The sequence below is a fragment of the Rhinatrema bivittatum genome, chromosome 2 (genome assembly GCF_901001135.1).
Source record: "Rhinatrema bivittatum chromosome 2, aRhiBiv1.1, whole genome shotgun sequence".
Classification (NCBI taxonomy): domain Eukaryota; kingdom Metazoa; phylum Chordata; class Amphibia; order Gymnophiona; family Rhinatrematidae; genus Rhinatrema; species Rhinatrema bivittatum.
The window spans coordinates 575,048,201-575,071,864 of record NC_042616.1 but is presented as its reverse complement, the minus strand read 5'-3'; the positions used below and the strand labels follow the sequence as shown (position 1 = coordinate 575,071,864).

Below are 23,664 nucleotides of genomic sequence, written 5' to 3'. Positions count from 1 at the left end.
GCGGGAGGCAGCACCAAAGCCGGTCCGGGGACACCGGAGAGGTTGACAAACAGACGCCGCAGTAGCCATAGCCCGAGGTAAGCGGGAGGAATCGCCAGCAGAGTCAGGTAGGCGGGGCAACGCCGTCGAAGACCGACGGTCGCAATAATGCCTTTATAACATGTATAGATATCGACATAATACATTGTCAAAATATACAAAGTGCTTGTAATGAAACAATGACACACTTGCAATAGAGCTGGACTTCAAGAAAGATTCTTAATTATACATATATGGTATATCACTGTTGCGTGTGTCAGCCGCGGCAGGCCCGCGGCCAGGTCCTCTTACCCTGTGCTGCCTACTCCAACGTCTAGCTCCACTTCCCTCGCGGCTGTGGGCCACCGTCTCCATCCTCAGGCCGTCCCTGGTGCTCCAGTTTCCACAACGGACTCCTGTGCTCCACGGTGGGCCTCTCCGTGTGGTGCACAGAGAGACGCCGCCGTTCAGCACCATGCCCCTCCCTAGGCACGCCTACATCTCAGTTCCTTATGAAGGGTCCGCGGCGGGAACCTAGCCGCAGCCCGGAATGATGTCTTTGAAGCACTGGTATATAAGGCCGAGCTCAGCTCCTGTTAGTCGCCTTTGCAACAGGTCTCCACACTGGATGTGTACTTCGTTGCTTCCTGGTGATTCCCTCGTGTTCCTGGTTCCTATTCCCTTTGAGTTCCTGTTCCTGGTTTCGTCTTCTCCGTCCCTGTGCTTCGTGCTACTCAGCTTATCCCTACGGACTGATCTCCTGGACCTGACCACTGCTTTGCCTGACTACGCTATTGATCTTCTCCTAGACCCGACCACTGCTTTGCCTGACTACGCTATTGATCTTCTCCTGGACCCGACCACTGCTTTGCCTGACTGCGCTACTGATCATCTCCTAGTCTAGACCTCTGCTTCATCTGACCATGCTACTGATCATCTCCTAGTCCAGACCTCTGCTTTGTCCAACCATGCTACTAATCATTTCCTAGTCCAGACCTCTCTGCTTTCTGACCACGCCATTGCTTCTCTCCAGGACTTGATTTCAGCCTTGCCTTGCCACTGCTCCTGGATTGCCGCCTGCCCTGACTTTAGCCTGTTCTATGACACCTCTAGTCTTAGTCCTGGACTTGGCCTTTCAGGCTTCGGCTTGCTCTTGCTCAGGCGCCCCCTGTCTGACTCTTGTTCCTATTGGCACCCAAGTCTCCGGGACTCCGCCTCGTCCAGTACAGACTCTTCAATTCTGCTGTTGCTATCCCTGGGCTGACCTCTCCATCTTCTCATCAACAATCACGGATGGAGGCCCACCTAACACCAGCCGGCCCTGGTACCCAAAGGCTCAATCCGCGGGGAACAAGGGCTGGTAATGGCGAGGCTCCAGCTGGCCTCCATCAGTCAGCCCACTCTGCCTGCTGATGGTGGGGACCTGTAAGGCCTCCCCTTCAGGTAGCGTCAACCCTACCTCAGGCCCAAAAGTCCACCTCCTGCGCAACAATCACTGAGTATCCAAACATAGCACTAAAAGAGACAAAGATCAAATCTTCATACAAATATCTAAAGTGAAGTACTAATCAGCATTTTGAAGACTCTGCAGTTTCACTTAAAAAATCTATAGTTCTTATATGTGTTATTTAAATAAACAAGAAGTCCAGGTAATCCTCCAAATATTAGTAGTTGTTGATTAAATAGGCAAAAAATAAACAGTTGTCAAGATGATAACAAATCTTGTCAGACTTCATATTTCTTATACTTTTCTTGATCAAAAATTATACAGACTGGTAGTTAAGAATCACCAATGGCAAAAGTCTGTAATTGTGATAATCAATCAATGTGATAGAACACCAAGTATACGCTGATATTCAATCTCTCGCTCGTTTTTTTCCCAGTGGTATAGGCTTCACTCTTCATTTGTTATATCTTTCAACAATTCTTACCTGACATTGCAGTAGAGATGTGCATTTATGTAAAACAAAAGTGCAAAATGCGATGAATAAAGCTCATTTGTTTCATTCAGGGGCCCAAAACGAATCCTCAGCTCCCCAAATGAAACAAATCTTATTCATTCATTTTGTTTTTAAACAAATACATTGAACCTAGTCTAGGGCCTGAAGCCAGGGCCTTGCCTATGGCATTAGAAAGGGCCAAAGCAGGGGCTGTGGCATATGCCCTAGGCAAGGCCCTGACTTCGGGCCTAGGTGCCGGCATTGTGCTTGGGAATAGGCTGAGGCCCAGATCAAGGACCATGGCCTAGACCTGTGCATGATGCTGGCGTCTTGGCAGAAGCCCGAAGATGGGGCCTCAGCCAAGACCCCCGAAAATTAAAAAAACCTTACCTGATCCATCGGGTTTAGTCGTAGGCCAGGTCTTAATGCTGGGGCCTTGGTCCAGACCCAGGCCCGATACAATGACCCAACCCAGAGGTCAGGTCCCAAAGCTGGAGCCTCAGGTCAGACCCAGGCCCGATGCCAGGGCCTCGGCTAGAAGACCAGTTCATGACACCTGGACCCAATGGCTGGGCCTCGGCCTAAGGTCAGGTCAGGCCTCGGAGGCCCAGGCCTGAAAACCTTTCACATCTCCTCTTTCTTTCTTGCCATACATCACAATGGCACTGCCTGCTGGGGTGAATGCGCTGGAATTAATTAACTCCGGTGTGATCTTAGTGGACCACCTTCATTGTGTCGGTGGTGCTTGAGTCTAGAGATAGGCCCAAAAATCAATTGAGGCAGAAGTCCTACCACTTTTTCTATCTGTAAAAATCAAGTTGCACTGCTCCACCCTCTCAGGGAGAGAACTGCTTTTATATCACAAGGGGAGAGCCATCCCAGCACTCTCAAAGGGAGGGGCTGTACTGAATGATACCTTCCTTAAATTACTAACCTGTCTATTCTAGCTCAAGGAGTTAACTAGGGCATTACTGTTAATAAACACAAAGGGTCATTATATCTGTTTTCATGTAGACCCATGTTGGTCATGTGTTCAGTGTGTCACACATATGAGCATTAACTGTCAGGTGTGTCCTGACAGAAAAAGGGTTTAGAACCACTGGTCTAACATCATACTTCTGTTCTCAGCTACTGTAAGGACAGGGAGGACTCCTTTCACTGTCCTACATGAGTCTGATCATCCTAATGGAGGCTTTCACCTTGTTATAACATTTCAAACCAGACAGGAATTTTATTTTCTGGAATATCCAGCCAACTAAAACTATATAAATGGAAGAGAATATGTTATGACCTCAATATTGAACATGCCAGAAAATCATGAGCTTCTATAACAGTGAATATTACAACGACTTCCAACCAGAAGGATCAATCAATTATCATCTCCACTGTCTTTTCTCTCTCTTAGCCCTAAGGGAGGTCTGAGTTGTTCAAACATAACCAAAAAAATTCAATGGGCAACAAATACATAACCACACTTCCCATAGCATTACTCATACCGCTTGTGGTTCTTGGACCTTTTCACCACTCTCCACATCACCGTCCTCTTAATAAGGGGTTTTCCTATACAAGACACCTCAAGGACATCTTGGGGGCATACCTTTGTTTATTATTTATTTGATTTTTATATTCTGCTTTTCAGCAATTCAAAGCAGATTACATTCAGGTACTGGAGGTATTTCCCTTTCCCCAGCGGGCTTACAATCTAAGATTCATCATTTTGCTGTAAATATCATACAAAAAACTTGTGCAATAAAAAAGGGGCATGTTTAGTATAATGAGCAGCCAGCTGCATCGCATAGTTAAATATCGCACGCCGCAATGCATCATCGCGGCAAGTGTTAATTAGTGCGTTCCGCGTTATTTTTGTCTTGTATATATACTGGCTTCCTGAAATGCTTCTTTGAGGGTATGTTAGGCAATGGTTGATAGAGGAGAGGAGGTTTGTGGTTCGTGGAGTTGTTTAGAGGAGTTTATCAATTACTGAGTGAGTTGTCTTATTCTCTGTTGTCTTCTGTTTACCTAACCTTTGTCTTTTGTCTTCTTTGTTGGAGTGAAAGTGTTTGTTAGTCGAGTTTGTTTGTCAGACTTTTGTGTGGAGGAGTGGTGGTGAGGAGCTGTCCTTGTGGTGAGAGGTGTGTGTGTGTAGGTTGCGGAAAGGATGGAACATGACAGGCATGGGGAGAGCAGAGAGAAGAGGTGGCAGGTTAGGAGGGGGAGGAGGTGGCAGAAGGAGTGGGAGGATGATGGCAAGTGTGCCAGGGGAAAGAAAGTAGGAGTAGGAGTAGGGACAGGGCCAGGAATAGAGTGAGGCAGGAGGGAAGGGATAGGAAGGTGCAAAAGGGGGAAGGGGCTAAGGAGACAAGTTCGGAGGGAGGACTAGGGCAGGCTAGGGATAGACAGAGAGGGCAGAGGGGAAGAGAGTTAGTAGGGAAGGGACAGGAGAGGTGAGCGGAATGGAGAGTAAGGAAAGGGAGGACACCTCTCTGGAAGAGGTAGTGTCACCCCCTTCAGGCAGCCAGCCAGCACCATGCCTTCATCTCGGGGCCATAAAGTTCAGCAAGCAGGAGAATGAACTGGTCATCGCAGGGGTCCTGCAGAATTATCCACTACAGTTTGGCAACCGGACGGCCAAGACCTCCAAGGCAGCCAAGTGCCAAATATGGTGCAACCTTGCGCAGTCCATCAGCAGGCGACATGGAGTGGCAAGAAACGGGGAGCAGGTTGTGCACAGATACCGTGACATTAAGGCCCAGCTCAAAGCCAAGGTGGTGGCTCGAGCCAAATACCAGTGCCAGACTGAAGGAGCAACTCATCAGCAGGCTGGAATGGATGTTTTAGAGGGAATGGCTGAGCATCTGGACATGATGGGGTAGATTTTCAAATACCGCGAATAGGCGTACTTTTGTTGGCGCTCCAGGCGCCAACAAAAGTACGCTGGATTTTAGTAGATACGCGCGTAGCCGCGCGTATCCGCTAAAATCCTGGATCGGCGCGCGCAAGGCTATCGATTCCGTATAGCCGGCGCGCGCCAAGCCGCGCAGCCTACCTCCATTCCCTCCAAGGCCGCTCCGAAATCGGAGCGGCCTCGAAGGGAACTTTCCTTTGCCCTCCCCTCACCTTCCCCTCCCTTCCCCTACCTAACCCACCCGCCCGCGCCTGTCTAAACCCTCACTTACCTTTGTCGGGGATTTATGCCTCCCGGAGGGAGAAGTAAATCCCCGCGCGCCAGCAGGCCGCTAGCGTGCCGGGACGCAACCTGGGGGCGGGCCCGGAGGGCGCGGCCACGCCCCCGGACTGCCCTGGGCCGTAGCCACGCCCCCGGGCCCGCCCCCGGAACGCTCCCGACACGCCCCGAAAACGCCGCTGCGCTCGGTCCCGCCCCCGACACGCCCCCCTCCGAAAACCCCGGGACTTACGCGAGTCCCGGGGCTCTGCGAGCGCCGGTAGGCCTATGTAAATAGGCTCACCGGCGCGCAGGGCCCTGCTCGCCTAAATCCGCCCGGATTGGGGCGGATTTAGGCGAGCAGGGCTCTTAATAATCCGCCCCGATGTTGAACTTACATAGAAACATAGAATGACGGCAGAAGACGAAACGGCCCATCCAGTCCTGCCCAGCAAGTTTCGCACTTTTTTTTTCTCATACTTATTTTTTCTCTGGCTCTTAGTAACCTTTTGGTTCTATTTCCCTTCCACCCCCCACCATTAATGTAGAGAGCAGTGTTGGAACTGCATCTACGTGAAATATCTAGCTTAATTAGTTAGGGGTAGTAACCGCCGCAATAAGCAAGCTACCCCATGCTTATTTGTTTACCTAGACTATGTAATTCAGTCCCTGCTGGTGTTGTTGTCTGTATATAGATCCACTTTTCTTCAACCCCTGCCATTGAAGCAGAGAGTTATGCTGGATATGCATTGAAAGTGAAGTATCAGACTTTCTCCCCTGCCGTTGAAGCAGAGAGCTATGCTGGATATGCGTGAAGTATCAGTCTTTCTCCCCTGCCGTTGAAGCAGAGAGCTATGCTGGATATGCATTGAAAGTGAAGTATCAGGCTTATTTGGTTTGGGGTAGTAACCGCAGTAACAAGCAAGCTACTCCCCACTTTTTTGTGAATGCAAAAGCTTTTTTCCATATTTCCTCTTGCCGTTGAAGCTTAGAGCAATGTTGGAGTCTTAGAGCAATGTTGGAGTCGCAGTAACCGTGTGTATGTTTATTAAATAAGGGTATTATCTCCAGGTAGTAGCCGTCATTCCCGCGAGCCACCCACTCTTCATTCACATCCTCTAGACTTTATGGATCCACAGTGTTTATCCCACGCCCCTTTGAAGTCCTTCACAGTTCTGGTCTTCACCTCCTCCTCTGGAAGGGCATTCCAGGCATCCACCACCCTCTCTGTGAAGAAATTTATTTATTTTATTTATTTATTGGTTTTTATATACCGCCGCTCATCAGAGATATCGCGTTGTTGTACGAGAATGAAAACATACGAAAACAATGCTTCCTGACATTGGTTCTGAGTCTTCATCCCTGGAGCTTCAAATCATGAACCCTGGTTCTGTTGATTGTCTTTGGATCATTAAAACCTTCCAAGTATCTGAAACCCTGTATCATATCACCTCTGCTCCTCCTTTCCTCCAGGGTATACATATTTAGATTCTTCAATCTCTCCTCATAAGTCATTCGATGAACACCCTCCACCTTTTTGGTCACCCTTCTCTGGACCGCCTCCATCTTGTCTCTGTCTCTTTGGAGATATGGTCTCCAGAACTGAACACGGTACTCCAGGTGAGGCCTCACCAAGGACCTGTACAAGGGGTAATCACTTCCCTTTTCTTACTCGATATTCCTCTCTCTATGCAGCCCCAGCATTCTTCTGGCTTTAGCTATCGCCTTGTCACATTGTTTCGCTGACTTCAGATCATTAGACACTATCACCCCAAGGTCTTCTCCTGCTCCGTGCACATCAGCCTTTCTCCCCCCATCGAATACAGTTCATTCGGATTTCCACTCCCCATATTCATGACTCTGCACTTCTAGGTATTGAATCTCAGCTGCCATATCTCCGACCACTCTTCCAGCTTCCTTAAATCCCGTCTCATTCTCTCCACTCCTTCCAGCGTGTCCACTCTGTTGCAGGTCTTAGTGTCATCCGCAAAAAGACAAACCTTACCTTCTATCCCGTCCGCAATGTCGCTCACAAAGATATTGAACAGGACTGATACCAACACCGATCCTTGCGGTACACCACTTAAAACTGCTCTCTCTTCAGAGTAAGTTCCATTTACCATCACACATTGTCTTCTATCCGTCAACCAGTTTGCAATCCAGGCCACCACCTCGGCACTCACTCCTAAGCTTCTCATTTTATTCAGTCTTCTGTGCGGGACTGTATCAAAAGCTTTGCTGAAATTCAAGTAGATTTCATCGAGCGCTCTTCCTTGATTCAATTCCTTGGTTACCCAGTCAAAAAAGTCAATCAGATTTTTCTGACAGGATCTTTCCCCTGGTGAATCCATGCTGCCTCTGGTCCAGCAATTCTCCCAACTGTAGATAGTTCACTATTCTCTCTTTTCTCAGTGACTCCATTACTTTTCCCACCATCGAAGTGAGGCTAACCGGTCTGTAGTTACCAGCCTCTCTTCTGTTCCCACTTCTTGTAAAGTGGGACCACTACCGCTCTTCTCCAATCACTCGGCACCACTCCCGTTTCTAGGGATCTATTGAACAGGTCACACAGCGGACCCGCCAGCACATCTCTGAGCTCCCTCAGTATCCTGGGATGAACTTCATCAGGCCCCATGGCTTTGTCCACTTTCAGTTTCCCCAGCTTTTCCCATACATTCTCTACTGTAAATGGAGTTTACTTCTATTCCACTCCCCTCCAGTTTCTTGTTAACTAGCGACGGTCCTTCTCCAGGGTCCTCTTTTATAAACACAGAACTGAAGTATTCGTTTAATATTTCTGCCATTTCTTTGTCTCTCTCCACATATTGATCCTTTCCACCTTTCACTTTCACTATACCACTTTGAACTTCTCTTTTCACTGATGTATCTGAAAAATGTTTTGTCACCTCTCTTTACCTCCTTGGCAATCCTTTCTTCCACTTGACTTTTTGATGTCTTGATTAATTTCTTTGTCTCCCTCAGTTCTACCAGATATTCTTCTTTGTGCTCCTCCCTTTAGGATCTTTTATATTTCTTGAACGCTGTTCTTTTAGCCTTTATTTTGTCAGCCACCTCCTTTGAGAACCAGATAGGTTTCATTTTTCTTTTGCTTTTCTTTACTTTTCTAACAGCCTTCAAATGATCTAATAGCCCCCTGCTGGTTCTGTGAGTCTGCTGCCCAAGCTGGTTAGAGCAAGGCTGTTTCAGGAATGCTTTCAGTTTTGCTTTAAAATTAAGTCCACATCAGTTTTTGGCCCCAATGTTTATATCTAGACAAACAGTGATTTTTTTTATAACAGCTATATGTAGTTAAAGATAGAGATTAAAGTGTAGAGTGATTATAGAGACAGGAGTATCTCAAGAGGATTTTTTTTTGTTTGTTTTTTTGTCTTGAAACAATTAACCCACAGCAAATTATTGTATCAGATTGTGAATGATGGAGAGGATCTTGTATCTTATTCTGTAATGGATTGGTAACCAATGTAGTGAATATAAAATCAGAGAAATGTGATCTCTGTGAGATCTGTCTGTTAGAATACAAGCTGCCGAATTCTGAATTAATTGCAGGGGACGTATGGCATTATCATGAAGTCCAAAAACAGAGAGCCTTACAATAATCAAGACTACTAAAAATTAAGGATTGTAGTATTGTTCGAAATTCATCAGGATACAGAAGTGAACATAGACATTTAAACATATGTAGTTTGAAAAAAAAAAGTTTTTTTTAATAACAAGGGCCATTTCTAGCTGCCACCCAGGTGATGGGGGGGGGGGGGGGGGGAGCAAAGCAACAGAGTATTTGCAGCAAGAAACAGCACGACCTCGATAGGCTGGTAACTTCAGCACTGGTAGATGTTTCAAGAGGCAGATCACGTAGAAACCGGTAAGTTCACATCATGGGTGTATACATAATTTGGCATAAGATACTCACTATGCCAACAAGTAAAGGGCAACTCTCATGCCAAATTAAAAAAGGGTACCTGCTGGCATATGTATTTATGTTTTCTTTTTCTTTTTTCTTTATAGTTTATTAAATTTTCACAGATACGACAAGACAAATTCTTGCAAAGCAAATCTGAAAAGGCAAAGGAAATAAAAGGAAGAAAAAGAAAAATTCCAATAGTTATACTCAATATGCCTTTTTCAAATCAAGTCCTCAATCTGGGAGGAACCCTTACACAATTTCAGGAAAAAATTAAATCAAACAATAAACTTCAAATTTGAAGGATGGAGTAATATTCGTGAGGCATTTTTAAGGACTCTAGCGCTGAAATGACGGATCCTTGAGTTGACGGGACAAGAGAATTATTAAGAAATTTATGAGCCGGAAACAACGACAATTGTGCTGGTTGGAAAAAGACATACGAAACCCATTTATACTTAATACAGCATTTACATGGAAACTTTAGGAAAAACATGGCTCCCACTTGTATAACTCTTGGTTTCAGAATCAAAAATTGTTGCTGTAGCACCCAGTCTCTATCAGGTTCAAAAACGAATGTAGCAACAAGAATGGCTGACATAATTTCTTCTGTAAAGGAATTTTCCAAAATCGCAGATATATTACCCATATCCAATGGTGAATCTTGCTGTAGTGTTGATGAAGATTCTTTTTTAAAATTCAGAACAAAGGTAAACTTCCAGTTCCAAGAGTCTCAACTCCATGTACAGGTGAGGAAATATCACTTGCCTCGACAATAGCCACGCCGTCTCCAAATTCAGCTCCCTGCTGAATGCTAGATAAATCGGGAGCTTGCATTCCAGAAGCCACCGGCAAACCCTCCGTCTCAATAGAGAGGGAAGGTGGCCTGGGCTCCTCTACCCGCAATACTTCCCTTCTTGGGGTTATAGCTCTCACCACTGTGGGATTCGGCGGGGGAGTCCGAATGCCGGTCGAAGAGATGTTTGATGAATCAGAGGAGAGGGCGAGTAACTCCTTCTCTCGCTCCTCTCCCAGCGATTCCTACGGGGTTCTCAGCTCATGTTGTACATGGGCATCCATCGGACCTCACTGAGTTAAACCGGAAAGGGCTGCAGTCATAGCCCTATCCTTGATGCTTCTCTTTCAATTTGAATGTGGCATTACAGAGGAAAAAGAGGGATAGAATGCCCAGCTTCAGCGTTAAGCCACCATCTTGATCAGGCTCCTCCTCCCAAAGTTGAGCCAGTTCTTGTACTTATGTTTTCTGTTTTGTTTCCACAGCTCTTGCACACAAAGCTGCCAGTCCCAGCCATGAAGCTCCAGGGCCAAGCTGGGAATCCCCAGGGACCAGCCAGGATGCCCCCAGACACAGCCACCCACTACCAGCATTACAGAGCCCCTTCCTTATGGATGCGGCGATGCAGTTCAGTGAGGAGGAGGAGAAGCAGCAGAAGCCACAGGTTGCACAGTCATTGATCTTGCTGAAAACGCTGGCCTCATCAAGCCCACTTAATGTCTCCTTGAACCTGTCCTTCATGGAGGAAGGGAATCTGGAGTGGGACTCTTCTCAACTACATCTATCACGAGGTAGCACACCACAGCGGCAGGCGGAACCACCATCCGCTGGACAGGTGGAGGGCACAAGCCTGATCATGCCCATCTTGCAGGCACACATACCAGCAAAGACACCACCACTAGCACTGGCAAAGACACCTCCACTAGCAAAGACACCGCCACAAGCACCACCATCGGAACCAAGACCTCTGCCTGCTCCGGCACCAGCACTGACACTGGAACCAGGACCTCCAAAAGCACCAACAACAACCATGCCTGTAGCTGAGTTCAGGCACTTACATGCAGACTTACGGGGCCTTAGAAGGTCGGTCAACCGCCTGAACCACATCCTGCAACAGGATATGGATGCTAACACACAGAACATAACCACCCTTTTTGCTGTCATTAGCAACATGACAAATGTTCTAACACAAATACTACAAAGGATGCCAGAGCAACCTTCAGAGTCTTCTGCTGCATTAATGGATTCGACACCATGCAGCAGTTCCCATGAGATAAGACCTCAGAGGGATAGGCCTCTAAAAACATGCCCTCTCCAAGTGGCAAGCCACGACGTGGCAAGGAGTCATGAACATCTGGAGAACTTGGCTTATAAGAGGGAAGAACACAATTTTTAGGTCAAGGCTGGCGGCCTCTTCACAGAGTTGCTGTGCCGCCTAGATGGAAGAAACCTGCTCTGCGTGTCTTCACTACAGAGTTGCTGTGCCAGCACACAGAATGGATAGCTTCGACAGCAGGGGAGAAGAAAAACTAATACTTCACGCATATCCAGCATAACTCTCTGCTTCTACAGCAGGGGAGAAGTAAAACTAATAGTTCACGCTTATCCAGCATAGCTCTCTGCTTCAACGGCAGGGGAGAAGAAAAACAACCAATAAGGGCTGAATAACATAGTCTGGGTAAACAAATAAGTATGGGTGTAGCTTGCTTATTGCGGCAGTTACTACCCCTAACTAATCAAGCTTGATATTTCACTTGGATGCAGCTCCATCACTGCTCTCTGCATTAATGGTGGGGGTGAAAGGGAAATAGAATCAAAGGTTACTAGGAGCCAAGAGAAACAGATAAGTATGAGAAAAAAAGAAGTGTGAAGCTTGCTGGGCAGACTGGATGGGCCGATTGGTCTTCTTCTGCCGTCATTTCTATGTTTCATTTCTATGTTTCTATGTTCTATCAAACATTTTCATGCAGCATACTAACTACGAAGGCCTCCTCAAGGTTCTGCCTCTATTATAGGCTCCTTTAAGTCGCATCTAATCACGGTCCAGTTGCTGGCTCTTGTCATTATGTCCCATCTCCTGCTCCATGCTGCTGGTGTCTCATCTTAATTATATATTAGCAGTTGTTAACTTTTTTAACTTCCTGGAATCCCAGTTCTATGCAACCCCTTGTTCTATGTAATGCCTTGTTCCTATAATTGTTTCACTGTAAACCGATGTGATATGTATTTTTACACGAATGTCGGTATAAAAAAGTTCAAAATAAAATAAGTAAATAAATGTCATCTCACGCAAGTGCTGCCTCCATGCTGCTGGTGTCTCATTTCATCTCCTGTAAGTGCTGCCTCCATGCTGTTGGTGTCTCAGCTCATCTCCCGAAAGTGCTGCCTCCATGCTGTTGGTGTCTCACTGTTGCGTTCGTGCTGCTTTCAACTTTGCTCCACCCTCTCTACCTGTGTGGCAACTTCCTCCGTGCCTGATGGACAGCTTGATGCCACTGCGTCTCCATGCCACTTCTCCCCGGCGTCCCCAGGCCGGCTCGACGCTGTGGATCTGCCATGTTCCTGATGACATAGGGCGCACGCACTCGGAAATAAGTACCAGTAAGGGCACGAACCTCAGGGGCGTCCCCCTGTATTGACGTCATCCGCTTCCAACATAAAAGGTCTTTACTTTTGCTAACAGATCGAGTTAGCAAGGACTCCGATTGGACTAGCTTCGGCTGTCCGAGATTTCACTTGCAACATTGCTTCTCCGGACCTACCAGGGTTACCCGCTCCTCAGGGGTCCCATTCTCTTTCTCTATTTCAGATTACAGAAAGGAACCGGTACTCGCTCCTCAAGGGCCAATGTTCCTAAACTCTCAAAAGACTCTCCACTGCCTGGAAGCGATCGCAAGAGATGGACATTGTGAGTTATTATTGAAACTTGAAACTAACGCACTTGAAACTAACGCACTTCCTATACGCCGACGATGTGCAGATCTTGATCCCCATCAAAGAAACCATCACTAAAACTCTTGAATTTTGGGAAATCTGCCTTCAAGAAATCAATCTCCTTCTCACTAGTCTAAATTTGATATTAAATACGGCTAAGACGGAACTTCTTATTATCTCACCAGAAAATAGTAACTCCTCTCCATGTCCTCCAACCAACCCACTTACTACTCAAACAAGGGACTTAGGAATAATTATCGACAACCGTCTTAACTTAAAATCCTTCATCAAACAAACTACAAAAGACGGCTTCTATAAACTACAGGTTCTGAAAAGAATCAAACCCCTCCTTCACGTGCGAGACTTCAGAACGGTCCTCCAAGCAGTTATCTTTTCTAAGATAGACTATTGTAATTCTATTTTACTTGGTCTCCCTTCCGCATCCATTAAACCCCTTCAGATGCTCCAGAACTCTGCTGCGAGAATTCTGACTAACACCAGGAGAAGAGATCACATCTCTCCCACTCTTAAGAACTTACACTGGCTGCCAATACACTTTAGAATTATCCACAAATCTATCACTATCATCTATAAAGCTAACCATCACCATGCTATGCTTGATCTACAAATCCCACTTAGACGATACACATCCACTAGACCCATCAGAGAAGCCTACAAAGGATCACTCCTCGTTCCCCAAACCAAAACCACTCACAATTTAACTTTCAGAGACCGAGCCTTCTCCACAGCCAGACCTTCATCTGAGACAAGAACCATGCCTACCTACTTTCAGAAAAAGGCTTAAGACATGGCTATTTAAGCAAGCCTTCCCTAATCCCAATTGAATGACAGCAACATCTTATAAGAGACTGCACAATATAATGTAAATAGTTAATCCTAACTGCTGAGTTATCTTACTCTAATTCTCTACCCAGTTATATGAACCTTGTTGTAATGTAACTTTACGAACTCTTTGCACTTGTTAATGTTCCTTTTCTGTGTTCACACCCCCTGTTATATGTAAACTGGCATGATATGATTTTTTAATCACGAATGCCGGTATAGAAAAACTCTAAATAATAATAAATAAATTATTTCAGACTAAAGATAGGAATCAATATTTGCTCCTCGAGGGTTTATGTTCCTGAACACTCTAAAGATTCTCCTTGCCCAGAAGCTATCTCAGGTACAGACATTTGTGAGTTATTATTTCAGACTACAGATAGGAACCGGTACACGCTCCTCCAGGGCCTATGTTCCTAAACCCTCTGAAGACTCTCTATTGCCTGGAAGCAATTGCAAGAGACAGACATTGTGAGTTATCATTTCAGATTACAGACAGGGACCGGTACTCATTCCTCGAGGGCCTATGTTCCTGAATACTCTGAAGATCCTCCTTCTCCAGAAGCTATTGCATGTACAGACATTTGTAAGTTACTATTTCAGAAGATATAGGAACCAGCACTCGCTCCTCGAGGGCCTATGTTCCTGAACACTCTGAAGATTCTCTATTGACTAGAAGCTATTCCAGATACAGATTATTGTGAGTGACCACCGCTCTCTCAGAGCTTTTCCTGGAACCAGGTACTCGCTCCTTGAGGGCCTAACCTTTTCCAGCTACTGAGCCATCTCAAGACCTTATGTGAGTTACCATCTAGTACTGGTTATGTATATCTGCATACCCTGTCTATTCACTATCTACAGTCTCTTTGCAGCTCAGCAACCTGGGAATCGCAGTTCCATTATCTAGGGACTTCAGCCCTGCTGGGCATACCAGCTCACTACTGCCCACCTCTGGTGGTTATACTACCTATCTAATAAAAGAACTATCTGTGTCTGTCTCCATACTCCAGCCTAGCCGGTGGTCCCTCTCAGGACTCCCTCCTGGGGGCGCTGTCATCTGCCATCGGCCCAAGGATTCACCTATCTACTTTCTGTCCAGCTGAGCACCATCTCGCATACAGATTGCCAACTCGCTGGTACAGATTGCCAATTCTGCAGTCTACATCATAACATATTGCCATTCCTTAGTAGACCCATAGGAGGCAGTTCAACAGATTGCAACTCCTCACGGAGAATACAACAGATTGCTACTCCTCCCCTTTGGGGAGGGGATTCTGTCAGACTGCTATTCTCATCTGCTAGCTGCTCCCATCTGCACAGTAAATCATCACAGATTGCCAACCTGCTAGCAGATCCCACAACACTCACCTCATCTCCTGCAAGTGCTGCCTCCATGTTGCTGGGTCTCCTCCTGGGCTTCCTGCCTCCATGCTGCTGGGTCTTCTTCTGCTCCTGCTGCCTTCATGCTGCACTCTCCAATCCTGGTCCTGCTGCCTTCATGCTGAACTGTTTGGTCTTAATCCTGCTGCCTTCATGCTGAACTTTGCTGCCATGGCCCTTAGGCTGTCCCCTTCAGTGCACTCTTTCAACATGGACTGTCTGGGGCCTTTGGGTTAACAGCACATGGTAGTGCTGCTGTAACCTCTAACATTACAGCAGTACTGTAGTTATTGGGGTGCCACTTCTGCTTTCAATGTTCTTAGTTGTAATCATGATTGTGCATTAAGGATAAGATGCTAAGCCTGAATATGTAATGATGCCATTTGAATATATTTATGTACAGGTGTACACAGAATGTGCAGTTCATGAAATTTACAATGTTTTGGGCTATTTCCTATCTTGTCCTTGCATAATGTGATTACCTAAGACATTGACTTTATTTCAAACAGTGCACTACATGTAGTCACTAATAAAGTCATCACTGTTTTGAAAAAGAAACTTCCTCCTTGTGTTCTTTCATTGTGTGGTTTTTGTGTTAACGATTCACAAGATTAAAGGTTTGCCCTCCACATGATCTTGCATACTAGAATGCATTGGCACATTCCAACTTGCCACTTATCTAGTAGGCAAGACCATTTGGCCCAGGCCATACCACTGAAAGCTCAGTGCATGCTGGTAAGGAAGACAGCCAGAGGTTAAGAAGCTCATTACTGGGGACCTTCATTATTGCCTCTTGTTGCCTTCTTCACACACCATACTGTTAGCTAACTCCTACTTACATGGGCCTGTATGTGACATACAGAGTAGCTTCATGGCCAACACTGAATCTTGCGTACATGTACACCATGTGTGGTGTTAATTGGAAGTTAGTCATCATAACACAAGACTAGATATTCTGCCCCCTTTTTTGTGGCAGGAAAAAAAGTGTATGAGAACGCCACCATTTATAGCTTTCACTGCTAACTTAATAGGACGTGTACTTGCTGAATGCAGTGATACAGTGTCAGCTGCTTTGTGACAAGTGAGGAGTGAGGGAGTATTGTATGGACCACAATGTTTCACAAGTGTATAGCAGAGGGCACAGAGGGCTGGTGATGGTGCTAGAGACCAGGCATACTTCCACAGACTGCTTGCCACCCCTGTACTGGCATGGCTTGGGGGTCTGTATAATATGTGTAAGATAAGGATGACTTTACAGGTAGTATCCAGATCCCAAAGGTAGCCCACTACAGGGATGGCAGTCAGTGTTTGGAAGTTTGCCTGCTCCCCTGCCGCAGCCCTCTACACCCTATGCTATTCCCCTGTGGTCATTGTGGACCACACAGTACTCCCTCCCTCCCTCCTTCCTCCCTACTTGTCACACAGCAGCTGTCACTCTGTTCTAACACTCACCAAGTACACAGCGGTGGGGCATGGCTTGATAGGTACTGTACAAATGAAGTACCTACATTGGGTACCAAACCTTGTCCCCAACATTCTACTACAGATGTGAGCACACCACCTCTAAGTGTGCACAGGAAAGGTACTGTCCTTCAAATAGCAGAAAAATGTTTGGTCTACCCTTCCAGTGTGTACAGAGCTCAGAGTGAGTGTCAAAAGATGTGGGCTGGGGTGCCCACCTCTATGTGACGTGTGCATGATATAATCCACGGAGAGGAGGCAAAACAGACCAGTGACAACAAAATGGGACTCTGTAATAGGACTTCTGTTATGCCTCTGCCACCAGACAAGCAACCTCCAAGAGGAAGGGCTAGCTTGGAAGTTGCTGTGCGCACCAGGTAGCACAGGCGCTTTCAGCAAGGCTGTAATGGAAGGCGTGCAAATACAGTACTGTGATGTGTGCATTACTCTTGCTAACTATGTTCAATTTTTGGGACTGGGAAATCCTGTACTGGTTTGGAAGCCATAACATACAGATATTTCCTGTGATTAGCCTATAGGTTTGACAAGCCTATGAAGACTATCAATATCTGCATGCATGGCAGTAAGACCAGGACTGGATCTACATATGATGTCAATGTGGATACAATTGCACTTCCTAGTCTGCAGGGGCTCTTTAAATGGCGAGGCTGTGGTGTCAGCTCTGTGTGGCCATCTGACAATAAGCAGACCCAGTATAGAGGTAGCATTTCACATACACATGTTCCTGCACCTCAAGATGAGGCTGTAACTTGAAAATCTGTCACTGAAACCTTCAACTGTCTACCTATACCTTTCACATGTGCCTTCTTAAGGTTTTGAGTTATTTCCCATTTATAGCTTTTCTAGAGCTGTAGCTGTAGCTCTTCATGCTCCAGGAGGAGCTGGGGTGCCGTCACATTTGTGGCACTATGTCACACACTTATGAGCGGTAGGACGGGGTCCACTGGAGAGGGCTGGGAAGCCACACCATGCTAGGTAGCCCACAAAGTGTCATGCAACATGTGCCTCTTTTAGTGTCACTATCAGGCATAACACATTGTGCCAGTGACATGTCTTTGATGTCATTTTTACTTTCACTACAGTTTTGCCAGTACAGTCTGCTGCTGTATTGTGAAGACAAATGCTGAGTAGGCATATGTGTTTTCTGTTACACAGTGTCCTACACAGGGAAACAGTGTCAGAAAGAAAGAGGATAGTGCGAAGAGGAACAGCTAACACGCTTCTTGACTACCTCCTCTGGAAGGGGAAATGGTATGTGAGGCCCATCAGGCAAAGTAGCATTCAATAAGGTTTTGCTGAATCTGGCTGCCCCTCAGCATGGTCTCCTGGGCTTGTGCAGGGTGACATGGTGGATCTGGGGGGAGATCTGGACGTATCTCCTAGCTTGATGGTACCCAAGTAGAGAGTCCATCAAGCTAGGTTGAGAGAACATGGCAAAAATCTCATCTTTGAGTGAGTTTCCTCACGCCGAGGGTCCTCAAATCTTCACAAGAGAGCACTGTTCTGTTCGTACGTCTCAATTTGAATGTCGAAGTGTCCCCTAACCCCCTACACTAATACCTAAACCTCACCTCGAGTTACTAGGTGGGCCTCCCATAGAAGTATAAATACCTATCTAGGGCATAGGCATTACGGCTAGTCTCTCTCTCTCTCCCTCTCTCACTCTCTCTCTCTCTCTCTCTCTCTCTCTCTCTCTCTCTCTCATATAAAACTCCATCCCATGGCATCTCCAGGACCAGGCCCCACATCAGTTATTGACTGAGACAATCAATCAGCAAGGGCAGTTGTGGAGGAGAAGGCCATTCCAGGCCTGAGCACCTTTCTCTACCATTCAAGAGAGGGGAGATGTGCCAGGAGGCTAGACAGCTAGGAGCATGGATTACAATTAGATACCCCTGTAAATGTGTTGAACTTAAATAATACTCAGTATATCTTCTTTCAGCCATCTCAGTTACACTTCTTCTTGGATAATCATAGAGTTGAGGGCAGTGTTACCTAGCCAGCTCAGGGTACTGTTAAAATGCAGGATAAAGCCTCCTTTATTTTCTTTTTCCCTTTTTCCTTAAATAATTTGTTCTTGTAACCCTTGGATCTCCCCATTACCGCTTATAGGTTAATATGAATATAGGGGATTGAAATGTAAAATTTTTATTTATATTCTTGTAACTTTTTCTACTTAATGTGAATGAATGATACATTTCAAATTGGAAATTTCCTTGTTTAATATGTTAATAATCAATAAATAAAGAATTAAAAAAAAAAAAGAAGAAGGGGATCACGTGATGCGGTAGAACCGGATGGATGGTTGAATTTGGGTCCCGGGTTGCTACCCCCGAATCATTGATCCAAATCATAGCAAATGTTATTCTTTCCATGTTTATTTACAACAGACCAATAGCTGATCAGTATATGGACAGATTTATAACATATTTTCCCAAGGTAATGTCCACCAGATTTGCAAAATGGGAAGAAGGAGAAACTGCGCCTGTCTGACTCCAAATGGTTACTGTGAAATAAAATGCCTCCCCGACTCTGGGTGAAAGATGTAAATATCACAGCCCTAGTGAAGCAGTCATGAAGGGGTTGAGTGGCAGATTTGACGCTATCTCTACTCAAATACAGGGGTGTAAACCACGATTGTGGACTTCAGTTTATACTTAAAAGTGCTGGAAGGGAGAATCGGAATGGTGGAGGATGACTTCTTAACCACAGTGGTGAAAATACAAAAACTTGAAAAATTAATTATGGATCAATCTGAAAAAATTGACGATTTGGAGAACCGCTCTCAACATAACAACTTGAGAGCCGTAGGAATCCCCGAATTGGTGGAGGAGAGGCAACTAAAATCATGATTGCAAACAAGCCTGGCTAAGGAATTGAGCCTTCCTTCGAATAGTGAGCCTATTATTATCGAACGTGCCCATCGACTCAATGGCATGGTGACAGGAAGATCAAGGCCACGAGTGGTGATATTTCAACTGCTTAATTTCACGCAAAACATGGAGATCATGCAGCTTTATCAGAAATGTAAAGAGCTCCGGCTGTGTGATCAGCGCATTTTATTGTTCCTAAAGTTTTGTCGAGAAGGAAGGAGTTTGCGGCAATCCTTGTGGCCTTGAATTCGAAAAATATTCACTTTGCTCTGCTCTACCCTGAGCGGCTACGACTCAGAGGTAATAAAAATAATCATAATTTTGACTCGGTAGCCAACGCACAATCCTTTGTGGCAGTATTACCTATGTCTGGGGACTGACAATGCTGGTGTGGTCTCATTGTTTGAGGCTCCAATTTTTCTGAGGTGGAAATTAAATCTTCGTGGGACCAATGAGGGGATGTTGACTTTGAGTTATTATTGTGGTGGCCTAATTATCAGCGGAGTTTTTGGGACTTTTCTTCCTTAAACATATAAGGGTTCTCAGCAATAATGCTGGCAAAAGCATGTAGTCACAGACATTGCAGTAGTTTCTCATTTGGCTCCCAAGAATACCTTCATTTAGATTTGAGCTAGTTATTTCAGCTGGGAACTGCATAGTTTATTTACAACTCCTATTCCTTCTGCTTTATAGGGGAGTTTGTGATCAGATGTTATAGATCATTTTCCTTGTAGCATAATGTTGCTTTATAGGTTTAAGTTCTTTTACTAAAGGGGGTAGCACCTGATCACATCTACTAGTGATCTTGGCCTTATATTGTGGTATGGTATGCTATTTGGGGGGAGGCTTCTAACTCTCTGTGGGGTCATAACAGGGAGGGGTGGGGGTCTAAAAGGGAGGGAGGGTGGGTGGAGGTGTCCTTGGTCATGTGGCTGTATGTGGAGGGTGTTTTTTCAATGTTTACACCACAAGATGTCTGTAATTCAGGTGGATATCAACTTCAGAGTACTTAATATCCTAACCATGGGAAGAGACTGGTGCTCGATTTGGGACAGTCCAGTCTCTCCGGAGGTACCAGTCTCTCCCGAGATACCTGGCTCTCTCTATTATATTGGGCTAATGAGATTTGGGATGGGGACCCCTACTGAATTTATTACTTGAAATGTAGCAGGGTTGGGAACCCCGGTCAAACATGAAAAAGTGTTAGCCCAATTAAAAAGACTTAAGGGGAGGGTTTACAAGAGACCCACATGCTGGGATAGGGAGCACAAGAAGCTTCGGCGACACTGGGTTTCATAGGTATTCTCAGCACAAGGTACCTCTAAGAGATGCGGGATACCTGTTCTGATTAACAAAAACATGCCTTTTCGAATGGATCAGGTGAAAGCTGACCCTGAGGGATGGTATGTGTTGGTAAGGGGAAAATTATTTGACCCTGAGGTAATCTTAGCGCCCATATATGCCCCCAATGCATAGAAGAATACTTTTTAAACTAGTTTAATCTCCTGCTTACAAGATATGGGACCAGTTCCTATTATTGCGGGAGGAGATTTCAATTTTATAGTGGATCCCATAATAGATAAGATGGCCTATGGTGCACTCACCCCTGGTTAATATGAATAAAGGAGTCACTTTTCTGTGTTCCACTATGAATCTTTTAGATATTCGGTGGACATTGCACCCAGGAGAGAAAGATTTCACCCATTTTGCGAGGGCACATGATACTAAGTCTTGTATAGATTATGCATTAAATAGTGAGGACCTTTTCCACCAAATTTCAAAAGCTACGATTGGTCCCTTAGTTATATCTGATCATTGTCCAGTACAATGTATCTTGGTCCATCAGAATCAAAGCGACAGGTCTCTCTTTTGGTGGATGCCTATGAGGTTAAATAATGATATCCCATTTTGCTCATTTTTGGAAGACAAATGGGGGGAATATGCAATTAATAATGAACAACATCAAGGGTACCACATTTTATATTGGGAAATGGCGAAAGCTGTTATGAGGGCAAATGATTAGTTATGTTTCATCTAAGCTTAAATCCCTTAACAAAAATATTATAGACCTTACTAAGCATTTGAGTGAATGTAAGCAATGCTTCACTGCTACTGGGCATGTTAAATGGCAGGAGGAATTTCTGTCTGTTCAGAAACTGTTAAAAAATTCCCTTCACCAAAGTGCTTTAAATTCTTTGCTTTCATTAAAGCACAAACTTTATAGACATGGTAATAAACTTGGTGAGTTACTAGCAAATTTGGTGAGAGCTCAGAGAGGTTCTGTATATGTCAAAGGTATAAAAGCTACTATGGGAGAGTGATGCTCTGCACTAAAGGGATCAGGAAGGTTTTCAGAGACTTTTTTGTGAGTTGTACTCTGCTGAGAAGTTGGATTTATTGCAGCGGGGAGATTTTATATCTAAGGTTAAGTTGTCAACAGTGGGGGAGGAAGGCTTGTGGGATATGATAGAGGTCTTTAAGATCATGAGAGGTCTTGAATAAATAGATGTGAATCGGTTATTTACACTTTCGAATAATAGAAGGACTAGGGGGGCATTCCATGAAGTTAGCAAGTAGCACATTTAAGACTAATCGGAGAAAATTTCACTCAATGTACAATAAAGCTCTGGAATTTGTTGTCAGAGGATGTGGTTAGTGCAGTTAGTGTAGCTGGGTTCAAAAAGGGTTTGGATAAGTTCTTGGAGGAGAAGTCCATTAACTGCTGTTAATCAAGTTTACTTAGGGAATAGCCACTGCTATTAATTGCATCAGTAGCCTGGGATCTTCTTAGTGTTTGGGTAATTGCCAGGTTCTTGTGGCCTGGTTTGGCCTCTGTTGGAAACAGGATGCTGGGCTTGATGGACCCTTGGTCTGACCCAGCATGGCAATTTCTTATGTTCTTTTGTACTTGGAAGACAGTCAGCCTAAGATAATATGACACTAGCCCAGAACCTTCACCCCCATGATGGGTGATAGTTCTAGCCTAACCCATTGCATAATAGACTGGTGATACTGGAACTTGGAACATATATTATCATACTAAATATGACAAAGGAGGGAATATAAGGGTGCTTTGAGAGAATTCTTTATGAAACTAGACTATTTTGCTAGTAGTAAAGAGATAGAAAATTATAATGCCAACCAATTGGAAAATGTTAAGCAAACAAACAAACTAACCCATTGGTGTGTAAGTTTAGAGGTGATGGTGTATTTAACTGTATGTAATAGCTCAGAAGATCTGAGGGACCATTATGATGATGCAAGCGGAATGGTTGTTTAAGGTCCATGCTCCTCATAGATTGATTTTAATATAATTAATTATGGCAGTTTTTAAGAAGCTTTCTTTTATTAAATAGCTGCAATAACTACTATCACTAGAAGACTACTGTGTTAAAGCATGGCTGGTAAAGGAAAGAAATCAGCAACTGAAAAAGCTTTAGTGCTGGATTCAATGGAAACTATTTCAGAGACATTGCTGTGGGAGCTTACCAAAGCGGTTTCGGTTTCAGATGCAGTGTCGGTTACTATACACGATCAGCTTCAAAACATACATATTTCTCTTGAAAAGCTACATGAAAAGTTAATAAAGCAAAACTTACTTGTAACTGCAATTGATCAAAAATTGGAAAAACTCGATGAAACTCTGGAGCTTCTTAAGACTGATATTATAACTTTGAAAAAGAAAAATCAGATCTTTGAAGAAAAAATTGAGGATCTTGAAAATAGTAATAGAATTAACAACTTACGCATCTTGGAATTGCCAAAGAGTGTGAATGGTGAGGTATTGCTGCAATGGTTTGAGAAAGATCTTCCGGGACTGCTAGATTTTGAATCACATGATCGGCAAATATGGGTAGAGTGAATATATCAGCTGGGTCCCTTATTGCAGTCAGCTCAGAAGCCAAGACCAGTAATTGTTAAAAATATTAATTTTTTTCAACAAAATGAAAATTTTCAATGCTTATAAGAGGAAACAAAATGTTTAAAGTATGGGAATAGTAAAATTCTGATGTTCCTAGATTTTTCTAATAAAGTTGTTGCAGCACGAAGAGAATTAACCCCTTACTGTTCACAGCTGTTCAAGATGGGAATAAAGTTTTCATTGGTTTCCATTGTAGTTTATTATAAGGGAGAAACTAAGATACTCACCATCAAAGAAGATGCAAAATTATTTATGGACAGTCTGCAGCAAAATGACATATAATTTAAAACTAAAGAAAACATAGGAAAAGGATTGTTTACTATTCTGCCAGTTTTAATTTTTTCTCTTTTTTTTCAATCTCCGGAGCCCATCTATTGTGTGTTTGTTTAAG

The 23,664-nt window shown here is 44.6% G+C and overlaps 1 protein-coding gene across 1 annotated transcript in view; it reads right to left on the bottom strand.

The window, feature by feature from the left end:
• PIEZO2 (piezo type mechanosensitive ion channel component 2) overlaps positions 1-23,664 on the bottom strand; it is a 1,301,103-nt gene that overhangs the window by 532,687 nt on the left and 744,752 nt on the right. Inside the window, exon 18 of the mRNA XM_029587157.1 lies at positions 10,721-10,947. Within this exon, the coding sequence (XP_029443017.1) occupies positions 10,721-10,947 (227 nt within the window). The remainder of the gene's footprint in view (positions 1-10,720; positions 10,948-23,664) is intronic.